Genomic DNA, 22,155 nt, shown 5'->3' with positions numbered 1-22,155 from the left:
AGTGTTACAATATCATGTATTTTATATTACCTAACATTTGTTATAATACCAGTATTAGACTGGCGCGCAGGAGTCATGTAAACCGCCAAAGCTATTAATTAATTATAATAATGAATCCCTTTTTGCAAATTTTGTTGGTATAATGAGTTGACACAAGTTTTTATTGCTGTTATTATTATCACCATCATTACCATAATGAGTGATAATAATTTTTCTAACAATCGTTAAATGATATTCTTATCAATAATATTATACTAATTATCCCAACAAATAGCAAGGAATAAGTGATAACTTCCTCTTATTATAGATACTCAAAAATTGTTGCGATTCTGAATTCGACGTTATTATTTTTTAAGAGAAGATGATTGAAGAAAGAAATGAAAAAAACCTGTAAGTTTTCGGTAAATAAATAAAAACAATGTACAACGCCGTTAAATCACTGATCTGCATCGCATCAATATCAAGGATAATAACCTTCGAATAATCATAATAAAATTGAAGCAAAATAGTTAGTTTCCCGGTACAAAGTCAGTCGATTTTACTTTAGTATCCCGTTGCGTACATACACATTATACAAAATGTCACTGTATGTATTTTCTTTCGCCCTTGGGGGTTAGGAATTGACGTCAGTCGCGTAATTTCCGAAGGCTACCTCATACCTTATTTTTCTCACCCCGCCTATACACGGCAAACAGAATTTTCAGCAGTATGATCATGATTCACATGCGGTTGCGGATAAGTGGAATTCTCGAGTCTGATAGGCCAACGTGTGTGCGAGAGTGGCATTTTTTCTACAGCCAATGAGAGAGTGTGGCGAGCGCCGTTCGGCAGGCAAATCTGCCATACAGATACGCATCACGAAATGCGGTTGTGCAGGCGTCGAAGCACGTGAAAAGCGTGGAACTCGATCCTAGCCTCGGATCTTCTGCTCTTTTATACCGGACACATACGATTCGGTCGCTGTTGGGTGCGCGGCCGCTTTCAAGAACAACGACGCCGCCGCCGCCGCTGCCGCCGCCGTGGTTTAAAGTCTTGACTCTCCGATCACACCACGCTAGTTTATAGAGGTACGTGGTTCCGTCTATACGTATCCCTCTACCTATAATTCGCACGTCGAAAATCTTAACTCGCCGGTCTGTCCTGGCACATTTCCTCGTGTCGACACCGTGAATTGTAACATAACGAAAAATTTTGTTTCTTTTAATTTATCATGTATTTCAAGGACCAACAATTCATAGCGTGTAGTTTCGAATCTAATAAAATACCCTAGAAAGTTCACCGTCTTCACCTTCATCGTAGTTGTTTATTTTTTATGGTTTTTAGTCAGTTTCTTTCTCTTTTATTTACACTCTCAAGATCCTAGTTTATTTTTCCGATTTTTTTTTTTTTTTACTTTGCAATTTATTTTTATCTCCCTCATTTATTTACCCTCCTGCATGCCACTTGTAGTGTTTTTTCTGATTATACCAGACGTCTGTCTCATCGCGGTGCGATGTGTATTATACGACGTTGATGAAAAACGAAAACTTGAAAAGAACATCGATATTATATGAATGTTTGATTGATATTTGAATCATAATCACCGCACGTTTCATACAAAAGGTCTAATACAGTTAGTAATAATAAGAAATAACATTGATGATAATAACGACCATAACAATAATGATGATAAAGATCGCAACAACAATATAAAAAACTGATTCTATTAATTGACGTGTTATTGTAACGAGATATAATCACAACCGGACGAGTTAGTTATTTTGTCTCGTATGTTTATTTACAATAATTACGTGTCTATAAGCGTTTCTACACATTCTTTAGGAATGTTTCGGAACGTTATACAGTCTTATAGTTTGAAATGATATTATAAAATTTTTTGATCATGAAAACAATTGAGAACCAATATAGTTTTACCAATGTCATCGCTTCAACCAAAGAACAGACCGAGTATTAACAAATTTAGAGAGATTGCATAATTATACTACGGTTTTATTTATTTATTAATGCCAGCAATGTTACGCTGCGATTTTAATCAATTAAAGCTAATTAATATTGCTGGTAAGTTATAGGTGGGTAGATTTTCAACGAAAGCATCGTTTCTAAAATCGTACCACATTATATCGTTCAGAAACCAAAAAACATATGAATGTTTACACAAACCGATCTATCAATTAGGCGAACCTAATGAAACACCGACGAACAAAGTGAGTGTGTAAGGAGGAAAAAAAGTCTATGAAAAAAAAAAACTTGTGTTTCTTTAGTATTTCAAGCGGTGATATTGTGAAAATTCCATCAATCCTGGTAAACATCTGTGCGTAGTTGCATGGTTTTCAAAATTGTCGTTGTTCAGTAAAAATAACGATCGTTCCGTTCACGTTCATTGGAACATCGACGCGTATAATAAATTATATTACACTCATATTTCGGTTTCAAAAAAGTACGTCCCATACACTGCGCGTGCATATTGAATAACAGTCAATTGGATAATTTCACCCTCTTTGGTTTCGATTTTGACGCTGATTGCAATTAGTGCAATTCGATCGAATCAATTATAATTTTATAGCACACTTTAACGCTGTACAGAAAAAATAGTGAAACAAACTAAACATTTGATCAACCAATGACAGGAATTGTTAATGATATCGTTTTTTTGGCCGGTTGGACGTTTCAGTAAAACAGAGTTAAGTTCGTCACTATTCCCAAGTTACAGTGAAGTTGTGCTACCGCGGGCGTGAAATGTGTAGTACATGGTACGTATTACAATAGACCAATTATGTTTACCGTATACACATGTAAATACGCCGGCACTGCATGTATGTATGCACAGCAATATTATGTGAAACGTCGAGACGTTATACCGTAGTTTGTTTGAATGAGCGAGGATCGAGTTATGCCACTGGCGAGCTCTAATGACGCGCGCCCGTTTACAATGACATTCAACTCTCGCATTATACCTATGCCATGTATACATCACATCACGTTGGCTATTCTCTTTTCTCTTATTTTCTCTTGTTTTCTCATCCCGTTGACAAACGTTCTATATTTGTTTGTTGGTCCATCTCACCTAAGTATATTATTGTAATTCTATTTACAACTCTAGATTTTCTTGTACGTAATGCACGGTTCAGTTTCTCTTAATTCTTATTCTTTTTCTTCTATTTCTTCAGAATAACGTAACTAGTCAAAATTATAATACCGACTGTATCATCTTCAGCTGTTGTACATGTGTGTTATTACTTTATACTTATTAGTAATTAAACGATTCAAACACATTTAAATATACACTTAGGGTATATAGTATACATTATATACGTGTACAGATTGAACAATAAATACCAATTATACACGCTTGTATGCACAAGTGTACAATTTACATATTTCGAGTGTGTATTGTCATAACGAGCATGCCGGCGCGATGATATCTGCGATCCACACTTATTTATCTAACGTACATATACGGTATGCAGCTTTGACGAATGCGTGCGTAATTAAGTGTACATGGTTAGAGGCAATCAACGCGGTTACAACCATTTACTGTACTGTAAAGGCGAAGAAATAATCGATTATATCCATCGAAGATTGAGCTTGTCTTATACCGTCGATAAAAAGGATTAATTGATTTTGATTTGGACCTATGGAATTGATGAAAGGATTTAGATTCTCATCGACGTACAAAAGATTTCTACATTTTTCCGCAACTGATGTACGAAATATATTTTTAAGTTTATTGACACTTACTGTCGAAGCAGGGCTTTCGCTACTTTTCAAAACCGTCGATGCTACGTGTGTATTTTTGTTATTTTTGAAACGTCCTAATAAATTTCAACGAAGACACCGAGAAAGTGTTTGATCAATGTTTCGAAAAATGTCTACAAAGTACCTTCAAATTTTTGTTCAAGTCTTGTATTATTTTATAGATTTATTTGAGACGTCTGTATTTCTGTAAGTTTGTTTAAAAAAAAAAAAAATTACACACACGCGTCCATAAAGCGTATGCGGTAAAAGACTTTAAAGACGTAGACTTCCTACGATGCCCATAAATCGTTTTTGCATCGTTCAGAGGTGTTGAGTCAAATTGTTGAGTCGACACTGTACGGCTGACATGGACGTCTTATATTCAAGGAGTCTATAGACTGGCATTGAATTTACCTAAATACGTCTGTAGTGTGAATTTTTAGAATTTTTCAAAGACATCTTGTAAAGATGCAACGTGTTTTGGTGGCGTATAAAATGGCAATAATAATACAACGTGGCGCTTAATTATAACGATATATCGAAGTGATAGATATGTAATTGAATTTGCAAAAGCGTCGGTAGAGTAACTTGAGCATATTACGTGAAGAATAGTGCGTATCGTAGTAGTATGTTTGTACACACAGAGTAAATGCATTCCCGCCGCATTCATTTACTCGCAACTGACTGACTTGACTGCAGAGGATTATAAATATCTACTTTGTACGTAAGACGCGGTGCGCAGGGCACATAAACGTAGGTGTTCGCTGTGGCATCTTATGCTGACGGACGTGAATGAGTGCTAAAACAAGAACAGGAGTAGAAAAAAAAAAATAAAAAAGTAAAAAATAAATAATAAACTTATCCGCCGAGCCAACCGCACACTGCAGATTCAAGTTGAATAGTCCAGACGTCTTCATTAATCTTACAATTAAATTTGTCCGATAGAATTCCCTGAGAATTTTTACACGCGGAAAGACGTCTTGTCCGAAAATATTGCCAACATCAGTATTTCTGACTTGAGACGTTTCAGGGAGGTCAATAAGACGTCGGGACAGGTGAAATAAGACATTGACACTTTTGTATTTGAAACTCGTTTTTTTGGTACTAATGCGATAACTGAAAATAATCTTGCTAATTTTATTAATAGATCCCAATGATACGTTGTTTTTTTCTAATCAAACAACCCAGTTTTGCTATCTTATAGGTTAATACGTTGAGTTATTTGCATAATTGGCGCCTTTCCGAATATTTCAGCAACGTGTTATGTCAGGTTCAGAATAAGTCTTGCTAACTTTATTTATTTATTTATTTTTTTTCTTGGCGATGTCAACGAGACATCGGAATCGGTGACATGATAGTTTAAACTTTTTCGTTCGGAAAGACGTCTTGAGGACTAACGTACTAGCTGAAAACCATTTTGTATATTTAACCAGACTCCAAAACGGTTTTTCTAACTAAACAATATCGTTTGGTAGTTAGGTTAATATTTCGAGTTCTGTTGCATAATTGGACGATTCAAGACGCGGGCTTTCAGTACGTCTTAAGAACGATACGTCTTGTGTTATTAATTCAGAACGCGTACGCTTGTGACGGAGTGTACAATTTCTATAATACACCACTTAGGGATACGAGCAAGCCGACTAATTGAATCGTTGTGTACCTGTATTGTTCCATTACAGATATTCGAGTGGGATAATGATTACGGAGCAGACCTGGAGCATGATGCTTGACTGCAGTGACGGTTCAAGCGTTAGCGAGTGAGCAAAATTATACCTAATTACATCTTCATCCATTATTGACATCGTATTTAATATGCCCCGTCATTCATTGATCATTATGCAGTACGCGTGTACTACAAATACATACAAATTATTTGTAATATTAGGGATATTAAGGATGGTCTGGTAACAGCCTGGTAGGAAATGGAGAAACAGGATAAAAAAATTATAAATTCATTCCACGCAGGTCTTTAAAAGGCAATTATAACCGTCGCATTTTATCGCTTCGAGTTTAATTTGAACGCTATCTCCGGAACAGGGTAAAAAAGAAAAAAAAAAAAAAAACGAAAATGCTCAATTGCAGAATTGATCGACAACTTTGACGTAAATCGTGTCTCATTTTTCCATCATTCATTTTTCTAGAAATTTCGGGTAACAGATTTTTTCACATTTATTTTTGGCCTCGTTTTTAATTGTGCATAAATTTTTTATGCACAACGTAAAAAAAATTTGACACAAGAACGGTCTTTTCTTTATTTCCCACTATAATCAACCGAATTAAGCTAGAGCTAAAATGAAATTATCTATGTCAGACGATTTTTGGAAAATTTTGTAGTATCGATAGGCGTTAAAAAAAAATGATGGACGCGTTACCATATCTTGAAATTTCTCAAAGCATCGAACTTCTCGAGATGATATTCGCGGTACCTTTGAAACAAATTTTGCACAGCTCTTGCTTTTGCTCTCGAGAAAATATTGGTATGACCAAATTCAGCTGCGTTGCATATTTTTAAATTTTCTTACATTTTTTTGTTCCGTTTCGAGAGGATAATTTACATTATCCGTACGTTGTTCCCAGCTGCATATTTAAATTCTATTATACCTCGTCTTGTATACTCGCGATGGTATCTCGTCCTTGAACTCATTCCATGCTAAACTATATGACTTCGGTACTTATATTCCATGCATGGTAATATATATTATATAATTTCGAGATCATTCACAAAAGCAGACTGCACGTTTTCTCTGAATAATCGTTACTCTGCGCGACGATCTCCTTTTCGAAAGTCTTTAAAAAAAAAAAAAAAAAAAATTGCATAATACATCTGCCGCTTCTTTTCCACAATCCTTCCACATCATAAAGCATTCGTAGAATTTCTAATTTTCATGTATAATTTTCTCCTAAAATTCCTTCGCGTCAGTTTGTAGTTTTATTTCGTCTTCATTATTCTCTTTTCTTTATATCGTATAATTTACGTGAGGTGTTACCATAATTTTATATTATATTACAAGGAAAAAAGTATTTCGCGGTAAATGAGGTTGAAGACAAGACAAATGAATGTTGTAAGCGTAAGTGAATTTTTCTATAAACCCACGTTTTTCGTTTCTTTTTTACACACGCGCGCTTCACGGACGAAGTAATGATTTTTATTTTTGTAAAATATTCTCGACGAGATTCGTGATGTCTTTCACGCTGTTATTACAGACAAATGTATCACATGTCTCAATTGGGAATCGCGTATTTTATATAGTTACATAGTATACCGGTCATATCAGATTTATGGATGAATTTTAGATGCGCGGGATAAATAGACAAGCGTATAATCGGCGCACCTTGGCATATTTTTATACGTATATAGCTTCTTACACACACCGATAATATCCAAGTATTGGGGACCGCAGGCATTAAATGCCGAAAATAAATTCACTTCGGGATATGCTGGAGTGGCACCCCCCTGCGGGGGATAAGTAATGGGTTAAACAACCAAAACGTTATTTTAGCTATACAAAACGTGTAGGAGTATAAGTACAAGTATATGGGTGTAAGTATGTGAGAGCTGATCATGTCCATATATCTTCTTCATTTCCTTGTACATACATATACGCACATAGGATGTATGTTTGTATAATATACATGTTATGTAGTAACACCGTAAAAACTTTATACATACGTCGAACAACCAAAAATAAAAAATAGTCAGAGGTTAGTGTTATTTACGTACATGTATAATTATTCGCGGAAATTCCTCTGGATCGAAATTTTCTCCCCGATACTCAGTTATTATACATTCTGAAACTCTCGATTCTGCACGGTCAAAATCTAGGGGCCATTCAATTCGAAATGAAATGAACGCTTTTAATTGGCTGACAATGATTTCGAATGATTTCTACGGATTTCCGATGTTACTCTTGATTTTCAATCATTTGCGAGTATTCAAGACGATTTCCAGTGAATTCCGGATCAGGTAGAATCGCAAAACATCACTCGAAATCAGTGCAAATCATTAAAAACGCTGGAAAATCGTTGATTGTTGATTGCAGTTATCTCGACAGAATGTTCTTTATTTTGATGAATATATAAGTCCGTTAATAATAATAACAGTATTAATGATGGTGATAATAATAATAATGATAATTACTTCCGAACTCGCCATACCTTTTCGGATTTGTCCCCATAAACGACTAGCTTTTGCGGGGAGAGGGAGTGATGGATTAGTAACCATCATTATGGGGCAGCAGCCGACTCAAGATGTTCAATGAAAACATCCGTTTAATTCCTTCAATTTACAATTCGACTTACAACTGTTAGATTATTGATTTTTAAATAAACCGCCTATCGGTGCAAAATTTGCGTTTCGCAATTAATTGTTATTTCGATAAATTTTTAAGCTCGTATAAAGTAGTAACGTCGGAGATAACTTATAAATAAATAACTTGTTTATTTTTTTATTTTATTGTAAACAAAACAAGACAGACGTAGGTGCGACGATCTTTTAAATGGCCCGAATCAAAATTGTGCGTATACGATGATAAAGTCAAGCAACCGAACAGATTGCCATGTAGGTTGACAAAACAATGTTTTGTTTACTCACTGTAGTCGTCAAAAATGAAGTTGTCAGTTGTTTCTTTAAGAACGATGGCGCGTTAATATTTTTCAGAATCTCTGCAAAAATCGAAAAATCATGTTTTCAGCCTTTTCTGACGATAATTTGAAAATAAAATTGAAGGTAGATCTGAACGAAAGCTGGAAACGTATTGGGCTGACAGTTGTAGCTGCACTTCGAGCTGTGTTCAAAGTCTTTAGTTTACCATGTTCACCAATTATAGTATAGATACCGACTTTATCGACATAAAAATATATGGAAAATGTATATTATCAGCTAATTTTGGTATGCCAGAATAACACATTCAAGGGGTTCAAGGGGAATCTACGCGATCAGTGACGCGGTGACACAGAGGTCGTTAATAAAACTGATAACTCTCGCTAGGAGGTCGGATGTTAAAAAGATACAGTATCACGAACAGTTGCATTGACAACAAACCGATAGAGCTAGCTCTCGAAATTTTTCACAATAATTCGACACTGTTTTAATTTTGGGGTGATAAGAACAATAAAAATAATAATTATCAATAAACAAGGTTGAAACGGACCAGTCTACGTATGCTTGTAATAGTAATTCGATTTACTTCCGCACCGATCTAGGCTACAGGGAATATCGCCGAGGAAACAGTTGTGGATAAAGGCGGTGAAAAAATTAACGTCCGAACGATTGGGAAGAGAGGCTTTGGCTGCGTGGGAAGATCCGAAAACCATAAGAAACGAAGGAGAGGATGACGATGGAGCTGGGACAGCTGGTGCTAATAAAATTTATTCGCAATCAGCGCGTGGAGATCAAAATGATGCGGATGATGAATCGTGCAGTGAGACGAAAGCCGACGAAGCACAACCGGTCCAGGACGAAGAAGCACAGGCTGAAAGAGGTGTTTTGCATTTCATGTTGGATATTTAAACGCTAGAATTTTCACTGTTGTAATGAAATGGAATTGATCAAGAATTAATCTGGCAACGTTTCGTTCTTTTGCAATTCCACAGACGTCTTCAAACGCGGTGTTTTGTACAAAGGGATATTCTGCCCGTCATTGACAAACAGCTTTCACAATAGACAGCTGGAAATATCCTATTTAAACTACTCGAACCGTCAACGACAAAAGTCGCTGATAATGCTGAACGTCATAGATCTCAGTCTGAAGGTAAGAGACGCTGTAATATGCGTGGAAATACCAATTTTCAGACGCAAATCAATGAAAATCAGTCGCAGCATGTACAGAAAATCTTATTCGTTCAGAGCATTACAGATTCTCGACAAGCAAGCGTGTAGCGGAAATTGAGACGAGTTAAACGACATGTCACAAAGTGTGTTTTCGTCGAGGCAATCGCGTGTTATGCGCCTCAGAAGCTGCACAAGAATCTTGAACAACCCTTGTGCAGCATTCGGCGTTGACGATTCGAAATCGGTTCAATGGGAAGTATGCTTTGTGGCATATCGTTGAACTCGTCTCGACCTCTACACGTTGAATATTCGAAGAGCACTCAGTTCTGTAGAAAGAAATTATGCGTTTTGTTCATTGTGGCTCCAGATTGCTCTGATGACGATATGGCTGTGGCGTCGAAACAAAAATTCGGGCGGACTGATCGAGTCGCTCTCATGGATAATCTGTTGCGTAGTGGCGAACCTGGTTTTCTGCATATTGGGCTGGTGGCGGTGCTTTTCCAACAGATACCTCTACTGGGCATCGATATTCACGTTGCTCCTCGTCAACTCCCAGGGTACGAAGCTTCAGGTGCTCAATCCAAGACGGCATTAAAACTCCCCCATCACCTGCATGTCACCTAAAGTCATCTCCTGAGCTCAGAGTCGGAGTCGATTCACACTCTGGGGTGTTTCACTATCTCCTCTCGATAACTCATCCTACCACATTGCACTGCGGAGTGTAGACTGCATACACCCTGCGCTGGGGTTAGTAATTACTTGATAAATTGGACAGATATCCATTGGTATGTGACTCCCCCCTGCAGTTACGAACGAACTGACGTACGTTTTGAACTGTATCTGACATGATGCTGCGATCAATAAAATACATAGACATGCAGCCAGTTGTGCGGTTGAACCGTGTGCAGAGTTGGATTAACCATTGTGACAATATTGAACCTGATCGACAGGTTACATCGGCGCGAGCTTCGGGTTTTCGACCCAGCAACGACTCGTTTGGTACATTCTGTTCGTGGTCTACGCTCCTTACGCGATGCTACCGCTGCCCCTGAGATGGTGCGTTATAGCCGGTTCTGGTACCGCTTTGGCGCACACGATAATGTCCGTGATAACGCTGAAGAGCGACAGCGCCGAATACGTAAGTTCAAAGGTTCGCGTGGTGAAGCTGGTGAAAATAATTTCTACGATATTCTACGGAAGAACGGAGAATCGTGGCTATTCGTTATTTTCGCGACAATATTCGTAGAAGACGATTGAATTTTGGAAAAACTGCAATCGTCTGCAATTATCTACATCAAAATGAAAAATCAAACGCCTCGATCAAAAATTGAAATAATCAAAGCTCAGCGAGTATTTGTTAAAGGGTAAAAACTTTTTTAAGAAATTATTTCGATCGCTAGTCTTCTACGACGAAAAACACATAACCACTGCTTCAGTGACCTCTTGTTTGGATAACTGCACGAGTTCATACGCGAACCTATAATTGAATTAGAAACAGTTATAGTTTCGCGTAGATGATTAAAGAAAACTGAGAATTCTTACAAGTCTTGAGGACATTTACAACTCGAAAATAGAGAATTTTTTTTCTGCAGAATTTTGCAGAATTAGATGGGAATTTCTATGAATGATTCGCTATAAACTTAAAATATCTATGAGAAAGTTTGAAATATTATTATTGAAACGTCGCTCGATGTCGCATCTCTCTTAGAAGGAAAACCCATAGCAGATAATCTATATTTACAATTCAGAGTCACTGCTCATTTCTAGGATTGATTTCGGCGGATTTAGAAAATCTGTTGTATACTTTTGAACTCACCTTGTCTCGATAAGTGAGTATTGTGAAAAAAGAACATGAATATTAGTTGTTTCTCTAAGATACGAATTGGGCGATGTTCTAATGAAGTTGATATCCCTTTCATTGATAAAAAATAATTGCTAAAAAGCAAGCTAGTATGCAGCAACTATGTACGAAAAAACGTGTAATTCTACAAAAAATTTTATTCATACACTAATACCGTGTTCCAAATGTTTTAAAAAATTGTGGAGATTTTCGTAAAAAATCATAGGAATTGTTTTTCACCAAGGGAGTGTTCAGTGACGTTTGTGTTCATAGAGCAGAGTGTACGTTTCAGGATGAAGTCTGCTTCCCTCGTCTCCTCGCCACAAACGTCCTTTTATACGTGGCCGTAAATCTTGCCGGTATGTATACCAAGTATCTAACTGACAGGGGTCAGCGTCAGGCATTCCTGGAGACCCATCGCTCCCTTGAGACAAGACATCGGACACAAAACGAAAACAACAGGCAGGAAAAGCTGCTTCTTTCCGGTGAGCTGACACTTTTACCCATGTATTTTCACTCCGACTCATAAATCAGTCCGTTCTAAGTTCGGGGCTTATCACTCAGAGGTGTCATAAATTTGGCAACTGGACATAGAACTGTAAATCAAAGAAATTCAATCGTGACTTAGAAATTCTTTTCAAATCACAAGGAACCGATAGAGATTGTTTAAATTATTGGAAATCATGGCAAGTATTATTGCAAATCATATGATAAAAAATCGCACAGTCAGCATCCGGAAATCATCGAAACCGATGCAGGTCTTGCGGTAAACGATAAATACTTTCAATTCATAAATATTATATTCATTTATATCTTGTTACATGCTTTCATTTATTTTCAATTCATACAGCAATTTCTGACTAATTCCCAGCGGTGTAGGTGATTTCTGCTGATTGCATTAGTGATTTTTTGGAATTTCCCGTAATTTAACCGGTCCGAAAATCACTGAATATCGCATTGAGCGCTCTGAAATCATGGGAAGTCAGAGATATCATTGGAAATGAATGAAAATCGGTCGAAATCAATGTTGACAAATTGGAACCATTCACTTGATTTTCAATTGATTAGCCTTTGGGCCCAAGTAGCCAGAAATAGAAAGTAAAAAAGACGGCAAAAAGTAAAAAATCGACCGATCCTCGTATCCATTAGCTTTCCATCATCACACGACATGCCTGTTTACTCCTCGTCAATTTCATCCCTGTCACTATTTGACGTTTAATGTGATCCGCGTTTCGTTCTGCCTATATATAATCGTTGAATCGTTGAAAAACTGTTGGTTTAAACAAAAACGCGTCTCGTATGATATACGTACCCAATAGAGTTTCAGAATTCAACAACAAACTTTGGTATTATGATTCTCGTAGTTTGGTAGAAAGACTTGAAAAAAATTTCACTCTTTTCAAATTTCTCTTCAATTAGACTTTGTATTTTGTTTCAATAGATCTCTATTTTTGGGGGTGTAAATTCCAAACCACCGGCGCTTTACGATTCATTCGCTCCCTGATTCAATGTAGGAGGGTATATAATAAAAAGGTACGAGGGTGCGATCGTAGGGGGTAAAATTTCGATGAAACCGTAATAACAACTGCTAACAAAAAAAAAAACTTCTCTTTGCATAACACCCGAAGTGAATAATTTTTTTCCTCGATTTTTAAAAACATGCAATACACGAGTGTGGGAATATAAATTTTATACGTACACCGGCAGCACCGGTTTGGTCAGTATTCGCAAAATTGTGCGATCCCGCTTTCCACTTGGCTTAAAGTATCGTTGCACCACCGAAACTATTGATCTGTTTGTAACGAAATATCGGCCAGACCTTCCAGAAGATAGGCCAAGCCTGGCCAGACGTTTTAGCTATCCGCAGTAAAAAAATTTCGAAATCGGTTCAGCAGTTCTGGAGTTATAAGAGACAAACAGACAGAAAAACGTAGAGTTTTATACGTATATACGGAGAAAAGATAATAATCATTCTACGGTACCTGTAACTAATATAAATTTCAGAACATGCTTAATACGGAATGCATAATTAGGAAAAAATCGAAGGTGCACGCGGTTGACAGAATTCCTGTTATTATTTACGGTTGCATGAAATACCGATGCTTTGTTATATGCATGTATCGCGGAGATTTAATCCCCATAGTCGTGTGTATGTACGTATATACATATGGTGTATCGGTGGCTGAGCGGCACCCCTAACTTGGTCTCAACGTCTCGTTGGAGAGTTACGTGAACCGTGTGACGAGTTCATCGAGGTGTTCTTCAAAGGGTCCGGCCCTCTCTCTATGCATATAGCTATAGCATACAACATATTTTCACCCGATTGCTCAACTCCTTGATTTACATACATAAATACATACATGTATAATATGGGACAGTGTGCACACACAATGGTATGGATTGAAAAAAAATTTATATATGTATGAACCTCCCACATGTATTATACAATATGGATGCAGGAAAACAGGACTATGGACGATTTTCGACAAGAAAAATTATCTTTCACCTACCTAATATTGATCGATAATTTTTTAACCGATTTCCAGATTACAGGTTACTTCGATTTTCGCCGTTATCACGATTCTCCAACTTCAGATTATAACCGAGCAATTTCTTTTCTCATCGTTTAAAATTTTTAGAAATATCGTGTCTTTTCAATTCATCCTAGTCGGGAAATAATGTTTCACCCTTTGGTTATAGGGAATTCCATGCGAACCCAACTGAAGTCTAACTCTGAATATTATAGATTTTGTTAAAAAAATTTTCTACAATTGCCCCAACTCTCAAACAGTAACCTGAATTTTTTCAGATTTTCTATTCAACTGGTTGATTATTCATAATTATTGAGAGTGATTTCGAAAAGGACCTTTCTTAAAATTCTCAAAACGTGTATTTTCTTTTCAACTCATTTGAAGACCGGGCCCGTAATGGGCCAATTTTTTTGACTTTTTTTTTAGCACTTTTAGTGTTGCTGATCAACTAAAACATGAAGTTGATAAAAAAAAACGAAATAAAATGCGAAGATAAAATCAAAATGGCCGCCGTTTGCACGCCTGCGAATGAATTTAGGCGTTAAAATTGTTATCGGGACTCAAAGATGATATTTTATTGGTTAATCGAGAGCAGAAAATTGGCAAAAATAATTGACCCATATTGGTCCACCTCGAAAAAATGCATTAGAACCCAGAGTTTAACAAAAATCTTGTAACACAGCGGCGCTGTAGTTCACCGTTGCAATACCTACATTGTACTTTCTTGTAATGATAGGTTCTCATTCATCGAAAATAAATCAGGAACCAACATTCGATTTCAGTATTGCCGGACTTTGTTGCGAGGGAAATGATTCGCGACATCGCCAGAGAGGAGGAAAGGGGTGGAACCATCACGTTTACCCCGAATCAATTTCACAGAATATACATTCATCGGTACGAAAATGTTAGCATACTCTTTGCCGATATCAAGGGTTTCACAGGTAACGTTTTAAGCCGAAGTATATCATCTCATAGGTACACTTATATATTATTATCATCATTTAATTAAATTCACAATTTATAACACAAAATATGTACGTCCATTCAATGCTGGTGTTAAAATATCACATCGGAACGAGAGATTGGTTGTGCAAATATTTTCATCTAAATTCTTATTTCCCATTTCACCTGTTCACCTTTCCTTGCCTGATATTCGATAACTAAACTCTGAATTTCTTCAGCATTGGCAAGTCAGTGCAGCGCCCAAGAACTGGTCAAAGTATTGAACGATCTGTTTGCAAGATTCGACAGACTTTCGTCAGAGAATCACTGTCTGCGCATAAAGCTTCTTGGAGACTGTTACTACTGCGTTTCCGGTCTACCCACGGCTAGAGTAGACCACGCGCATTGCTGCGTTGAAATGGGACTCAGAATGATAAAAGCAATTCGCGATGTCAGATACACAACTAAGGTACGTTTTTCTATGAATCATTGATTTGAAATCGAATTTATGTAATCCTGAAGCCCGACGATTTCCCTAACAAAATACAAAAAATGGCTGGGACATTATTAAGAAGCGCTTAGATATTGATTTGTCATTTCAAATAGTTTTGAAAAAGAGAGAAAACCTGGTTTATGCGTAATTCGATTTTACTCTTCGCTGACAACGTTTATTATAAAAATTATCTTTCACAACATCATCATGTTGATATTGTCAAATATTTATATTTTCAAAATTGATATAAATTGTGGTAAACGAATATCAATGTTAAGTTGATTATTCATTGATTATTACGGTTACATTCATTTGACAGACATTCTATCTATAACTATTTATGACTTGAATTTAAAAAAAAGTATTGAATTTCGAACAGCCGTAATTAAAAATCGTTTCATAATAATATCAACACATATGGCATCGCGCTATAAATTTTTCCCGAATTCAGACTGATTTGAACATGCGAATCGGGATACATAGCGGTTCTGTTCTCTGCGGTGTCTTGGGACTTCGAAAATGGCAATTCGACGTCTGGTCCTATGATGTTACCCTCGCAAATCATCTTGAGAGCGGAGGAATACCAGGGCAAGTATTTTCGCAAAATTGTGCGAAATTTTGGGCGAACATGGAATACAATCTTCGCGCTTTATACCAGACTCTCGCGAGTTTGAATTTTGAATTTCGAATACTGTACAAAGAGTATATTACAGGGAAAAGCGAAAGCTGTTCAATAAGATTTACAGCGACACATGGTGAATAAGATCCTATAACTATTCCGTTTTTATTACGAGTTATTTATTAAATTCTACCAAATGTAATGACGAAAAAATTGTTCCAAAATCATTGCTACCTTGGTGAATTATCTTCTTCATTAAAAATGAGTAAGGGATCATCTAAAAAAGTTTCGGGGATCTGATACCTCATGGCACTAGTGAGAATGTTACGCACTTTTGCACGGACTCTTGTGGTAGCTTCCATTTTTTGTTTTACAGTTTTCACTGTACAATTAGTTAAATACGAAAAAATGAACCCGTCAAAGATCTGAAACATGTGAATTGAAATTCTTTCTTCAACCTGTAGCCGAGTGCACATTTCACTCGATACCCTCAAGTGTTTGAACGACGTCTACGAGGTGGAGCCGGGCTACGGAGCGGACCGGGACAATTACCTGAAGAACAGGAACGTCGAGACGTATTTGATAAAGCAAATCGAGCCGTTGAGCACAAGGCGACGCTTTTCGTCAAGGCCAAAAGCGAGCAGTAATTCGGAGGACGAAGGGGTGAACGGAAAGAGTAGGAAGAGCTTTAAGGGAAGCAACGCAGGGCAGCTGCCGGGTAGAAACAGCAACTCTTCGGGGGCTGCGAATGTCGAGGAGGAAATCGGGGTCGATTGGACACCGGAAATACCATTCGAAAATGTGAGAGCATGAGCCGAAAAAATTTTCCACACGCTTCCGACTCGTCGCCGATCACCTTTTTTGAATTCCGGTTATAAATTATTTCAGTTGAACAATGCCACTTCCATCAGCAATTTGGAGTCCGAATACCTCGAGGATGACGGCTCCGTTTCGAAAACCCGTAAAGCTGCATGTGGCACGACTGCGGAAAAATCTACGACCGATTTAGCGATAGAAACAGCGAGCAACAAGCGAATGAGATCGGCGAACGTCAACACCTGGACGCTTAGGTACAACGACGAAAGTTTGGAACTTAAGGTATAACAAAGATTTTTTCTTCAGCTTTTAACTGCACTGTTCGACGAGCTCCTTCATTTTTTAAAGCTACACATTTTTTATCGGACCATCGTTTTTACCCATGACACAGTTTGGACAATTGCGAGAGGACATGTTCAAGTCGAACATGATTTGCTGCTACGTGATATGGCTTTTCATCGCTGTATGTCAAGCAGTAATATCACCGAGGTGAGTGAATAGTGTTTATACATTTTCGATGAACATTCGGCTTGTCTATTATCAGAGATGTTTGATTACGACTTATTGTTAGTGTAAAATTAAGAATTCCGCAGTCCATGCAAGACTTAAAGATATGTCTCACAATTAGTGAGTGTAGAATCAATTATCCTAATACTTGAGGAATCTTTAAATAAAACTTACTCCCGTCCCATTTCACCCTATTGTTAAAATTAAATGTCCCAGTGCTCGGAAGATCTTTAAATAAGACTCGTAGTATCGAATTAGGTATCCTATTACTTGAATGAATTGACCGATGGTTGAGAATATTTTCGTAAACGTACGGATCGTGCTCACGATATTTAGTTTATGGTTTCATCAATTTCCTCCGCGACCAATCACCACCAACAACCCATTAAACAAAACCGAAGTAGATGATATGACTTTCGGCTAACGCAGTAAATTATTTGCGTTATAGTTGTTTACCACTTCTGATCTCCCTGGTTTTCACGACGTTCGTATTAACGGCGGCCTCGATACTGGTGATGGCCGAGGAGTTTAAGAGCCTGCCATCGATACTGCAGCACTTTTCCTCGGTACTGGCCCACGACAAACAGCGACGAACGGTCTTCATATGCTGCGTGATATCACTCATGGCGTTGACCTCAATGCTGAGCGTGATCGCGTGTCCTCGAGTCGACTGCAATAACGAAAAGACAAGTCCACTTCCGGTCCAGAAGAAGGGATCTCAGGAGCGACGTTCGGTGCCGGAAGCCGGTGGCTCGTCGAGGAGCCTGGATGAGCTGATCCTCAGCTTCCTTTCGGCGGCACTTCGAGACGACGTTGTGGCGAAGGATGACAGGAGCAAGGGTGACTCGAAAAACCACTCCAAGGGGTCTGAGGGCGACGAAGCCATTGAGACTAGCAACATCGAGGTTAAACTGACCCACGTCGTCGACGGCCAGGCGAGTCCAGCCCACCGCAGAACCAGGAAGGAGATTTACAGGTTCTACAAGTACGAAAAGTACTCGAGGGACAAGTTGAGGCACCTGCACCATAACAAGCGGCTCAAAAATCCCCCGAGTTTGTCGAACGAAAGTCCGTCTACCAGGGGAAGACGAAAAGTCCCAACGAGGAAGATCATGTCAATATTTTCCGACAATGAAACCTCCATGGCAGCCATGCGGTCATCGTGCGAACCTGGCACGTGGATCGACTGCATGCATCCCGAGTACGCCGTCTTCACATGGATACTGTGCCTTGTCGCTCTCGCCTCTGCTCTAAAACTTTATTACCTTTTCAAAACCGCACTCGCTACTGTTATTGTACTCGTTTACGCTCTTCTTATACTCGTGCTGTACCGAGACTTGTTCACCGTACGAATTGACGAGGAGAACACGTGAGTTTGCACTATTTTCTTACATGATATATTATACTCTTATTAGACTATGTTTGAATTATTATTACCATATTACTACCACGTTTGAAGGTCCGCAGACTTGTCAAAGTTTATTTGACGTCATCTTAAGTTGTATAGAATCGATTGAAACTAGTTTCGATTCTTAAAGTCGTGTGTCGTCTTTGTCCTAAACTTGTTGACATTTCTTTTTCTTATCACAGGACGACTCTTTTATGCATCTCCGCTTCCTCTGTCTCATCGTCGTGTTCATTGTATCCATCATTATTTTCTTCAAATCATTCTCAACGCGTTCTTGCTGATCATGTCGTTCGTCATCGTTCTCAAGAACTTCTGCGACGTGTTCTAACTCTAGACGAGATCCTTCGTCATGATATTCCAACCTTTCTATCGTCCTGCATATCATCATTATGATAATCGTCTTCTTATCTTTGTTCTTCATAATTTTTTCAGCCGCGCTATACCGTTGTCAGCGCAGATGCTGATATTCCTCGGTGTCTTTCTTGTGATGGTCACGTATCATGGAAGGCTAGTCGAGGTGACATCGCGGTTGGATTTCCTCTGGAAACAGCAGGCTGAAAGGGAACTCTCCGACATGATCGAATCCCGGCACAACAACATGCAGCTGCTTAAGAATATCCTTCCAGACCATGTGGCGCATCATTTTCTAACACAGGACAGAGCGCCTGAGGTATGTAAGTGCAATTCGTAAACAAGAACAAAAAAAATAATACCGTTCGATCAAGTCAAGACTCCGTAAGATTTTTTGTTGCATCCAAATCACGGCACTTCAGAATACAAACGATGATTTTTTATTGCTTGTCCCTTTCAGGAATTATACTCGCAGTCGCGGGACAAAGTCGGTGTAATGTTTGCGAGTGTACCCAACTTCACGGAGTTCTATTCCGAGGACGTCAACAAAGGAATGGAGTGCATACGACTGTTGAATGAAATAATTGGTTAGTATTTGTCATTTGATAAGCCTGGACTCGAGATTTTTAATGAAATTGTCGACCGTTTTTCAGCTGACTTCGACGAACTTTTGGACGAGACGCGATTCCACTGCATAGAGAAGATAAAGACGGTCGGTGCAACCTACATGGCTGCTTCCGGTCTGAATCCTTGCCAAAAGGTGATTATAACATCTGTTTTATAAATTCGATGATTTACGTAATGATTTGTTGCGATATTTTTAATTGTCATAAATCGTAAAATACATGGATGGTTTTAGGTAAATTGTGCGACTAGAGAAGTATAGGCAACTTATTGTCAGTCCAAGCTGTGAGCCTTTAGTTTTCTTTTACACAGAATCAATCTACTGGGAAGACGATATGCTGAAATAGTTCTTTTCAAATTGAATATGACTGGGTTTGAGCTGCGCATTTTTTGGTACCAGATTTCGCAGCGCCATATTTCCATTCCCAATGGAAACCGAAAATGACTAAAGATTGCTTATATCGTCTCCGGCATTGTAGAATAAGAACGTTGACGATATGGAGCACCTATGCAGACTGGTTGACTACGCGGTGGCAATGAGACTGCGGCTTCAGGACGTGAATATCCATTCTTTCAACAACTTTGACCTGAGAGTCGGCATCAGCTGTGGTCCGCTAGTCGGTGGTGTGATTGGAGCAAGAAAGCCGGTATTCGACATATGGGGGAACACCGTTAACGAAGCATCGCGTATGGACTCGACTGGCGAGATGGGGAAGATTCAAGTTCCTCGCGAAATAGCCGAGGTAATCCGAATACGGGCGTGGATAATACAATATGGCGTCGGAACGGCAAATCAGCTGATCGCTTCAGGCTTATTTTACAGAGATGCATGCACGGAAAGCGTCGTGCGAGCTGTTGGACTTCAATTTTGTGACACAATGTCGATGTAGAGTGCCATTGGCGATAAATAACCACTTTTATAACCAAATATGACGAAGCCGCTGGCGTGATATATTTCCTACCACCAGATGGCGTCTACTGATTAGTTGAGAATATTTTATGCCGAAAATCGAAAAATTTAGAATTTCGCGATTTTAACCTAATAATGATTTTTTTCCACTTTCTTCTGTCTCTGTACTCAGTTCCTGATTGCACGTGGCTATCAGACCCAGAAACGAGGTATGATCGCGGTCAAGGGTAAGGGGACCATGGAGACGTATTTCGTGCTAGGAAAAGGTGGCCTGAAATCAGAGGGGACCTCAAAATTGACGAGCAACTGCCGAAGTCTGGCTGCCGTTGTTTACGGAGTCGTTCAGGCTCGCAGGAAGCAGACGCGAGCTCTACGAAGAACCTGAACTCCACCATAGAAAATTAGAGATAATAAAAGCGTAATGAGTTTGATAGAAAAATATGAAGATTCAAGTTCTTCGTTTGGCGTTTTTTTTTCTCTTGAGTGTGATGCGGCTCGTTCGCTGCGCTATTTTCAACCAATCCTTCACTTAAAGATGATAACGATGACGATCACATTTGATGGTGAGTAAAAAAGTCAAAAAATAAATAGAGAAATCGAACTCATCACCCTATGAGTAGTGTGATAATTAAGTCAGGTATCAATTAAACGCTGAAAGAGATTTGCTGTAGGTCCGAGGTTCGGCCGAGACTCTTATTGATACCTGAACTCGCGCCGAAGTCTACGGTGGTAAAATCTATCTACATATAAATGTAACAAAATTCTATTGTGCCTTTTGATCATCTGAGATTTATATAACAATCGCCAAAATTCATTTTTAGAAATTACATTTGCTTGAACGATTATTCTTGGATGTTATCAATTTTTACGAGTTATGAATTTTAATGCCACTATACAGCGAGATCTGGGAAATTAGTTTTCGTCACCATTTCTCAATACATATTATATATATATTTAGGTTTTGTTTTGATACAGTATATTTAACTTGTCGCTGACCCACCGCATCGGCCTGCCGAATATGCATCCTTTACTTTTGCGTATAATATTCTATTATCCGGTATACAATACTGCACATTATATAACACGTCATTGGTTACATGAGAAAGCAAGAATACATGTTATAAACGTAAATAAAACTGCAGTTATTGAGATTTTCATTTAAAATACGGATGCGCTCAGGATTCATACATTTATTAGGTACGTGTAAAATTTTGTTTCACTTCTTTAACGCTACGTGAATGATTGTGATAATTAGTTGTTCTTTATACTTTACATAATTTTCAATGAATAATAATTATTCATCGTTTCCCTATTCAAACATCATAAGTATAATGATACCGACAACTACGTGGTTTTATTGTGGTCGTAACACATAGCTCGTTATATGTATAGTTATTGGTACTCAATCCAAAAAGCAAAGAATAGACAAAAAAAAAAAAAGAATAAATCAAATTAATCAAAAGGAATCAAAGAAACGCCTGTATAATCGTATTTAAATATATAGAGATAGTTTTTCAGATAGATTTTTGTCTAAAGTTTTAGTTTTTTCTCCTTTTTTTGCTTCACGTTTAGATTACTTGTCATGCGTGTATGTTACGTAAACGTGTAT

The 22,155-nt window shown here is 38.1% G+C and overlaps 1 protein-coding gene across 9 annotated transcripts; it reads left to right on the top strand.

The window, feature by feature from the left end:
• The first annotated feature begins 942 nt into the window (after positions 1 to 942).
• LOC124182149 (adenylyl cyclase 78C-like) lies at positions 943 to 21,166 on the top strand. 9 transcript variants are annotated; one of them, XM_046569027.1, is made up of 21 exons: positions 1,074 to 1,173; positions 1,471 to 1,602; positions 2,584 to 2,750; positions 5,415 to 5,492; positions 8,938 to 9,215; positions 9,328 to 9,485; positions 9,873 to 10,062; positions 10,456 to 10,643; positions 11,638 to 11,830; positions 14,659 to 14,817; positions 15,058 to 15,287; positions 15,763 to 15,899; positions 16,395 to 16,731; positions 16,819 to 17,028; positions 17,138 to 17,235; positions 17,702 to 18,622; positions 19,094 to 19,331; positions 19,473 to 19,599; positions 19,666 to 19,772; positions 20,116 to 20,424; positions 20,719 to 21,166. In XM_046569027.1, exons 4-21 carry the CDS (start codon positions 5,431 to 5,433, stop codon positions 20,929 to 20,931), a joined length of 4,155 nt encoding a protein of 1,384 aa, XP_046424983.1. In that variant the 5' UTR covers positions 1,074 to 1,173; positions 1,471 to 1,602; positions 2,584 to 2,750; positions 5,415 to 5,430; the 3' UTR covers positions 20,932 to 21,166. The 9 variants fall into 9 exon arrangements, with proteins under 9 accessions (XP_046424985.1, XP_046424983.1, XP_046424982.1 ...); XM_046569026.1 differs by having other exon boundaries at positions 1,471 to 1,750; XM_046569028.1 differs by lacking the exon at positions 1,471 to 1,602 and having other exon boundaries at positions 1,080 to 1,173; positions 2,628 to 2,750.
• The last annotated feature ends 989 nt before the right edge of the window (positions 21,167 to 22,155 follow it).

The sequence above is a fragment of the Neodiprion fabricii genome, chromosome 5, assembly GCF_021155785.1.
Source record: "Neodiprion fabricii isolate iyNeoFabr1 chromosome 5, iyNeoFabr1.1, whole genome shotgun sequence".
Classification (NCBI taxonomy): Eukaryota; Metazoa; Arthropoda; class Insecta; order Hymenoptera; family Diprionidae; genus Neodiprion; species Neodiprion fabricii.
The sequence above is the reverse complement of the archived record's forward strand: the minus strand, read 5'-3'. Positions and strand labels throughout refer to the sequence as shown.

What these genes read in the sequence shown, in the direction of transcription:
- LOC124182149 (XM_046569029.1), top strand. Translation starts at nt 5,431, where the DNA reads ATGATTACGGAGCAGACCTGGAGCATGATGCTTGACTGCAGTGACGGT. An exon ending in ATGTCAGATACACAACTAAG is followed by an intron (nt 15,288 to 15,762) that starts GTACGTTTTTCT and finishes TCCCGAATTCAG; the next exon opens with ACTGATTTGAACATGCGAAT. An exon ending in ACTGTTGAATGAAATAATTG is followed by an intron (nt 19,600 to 19,665) that starts GTTAGTATTTGT and finishes ACCGTTTTTCAG; the next exon opens with CTGACTTCGACGAACTTTTG.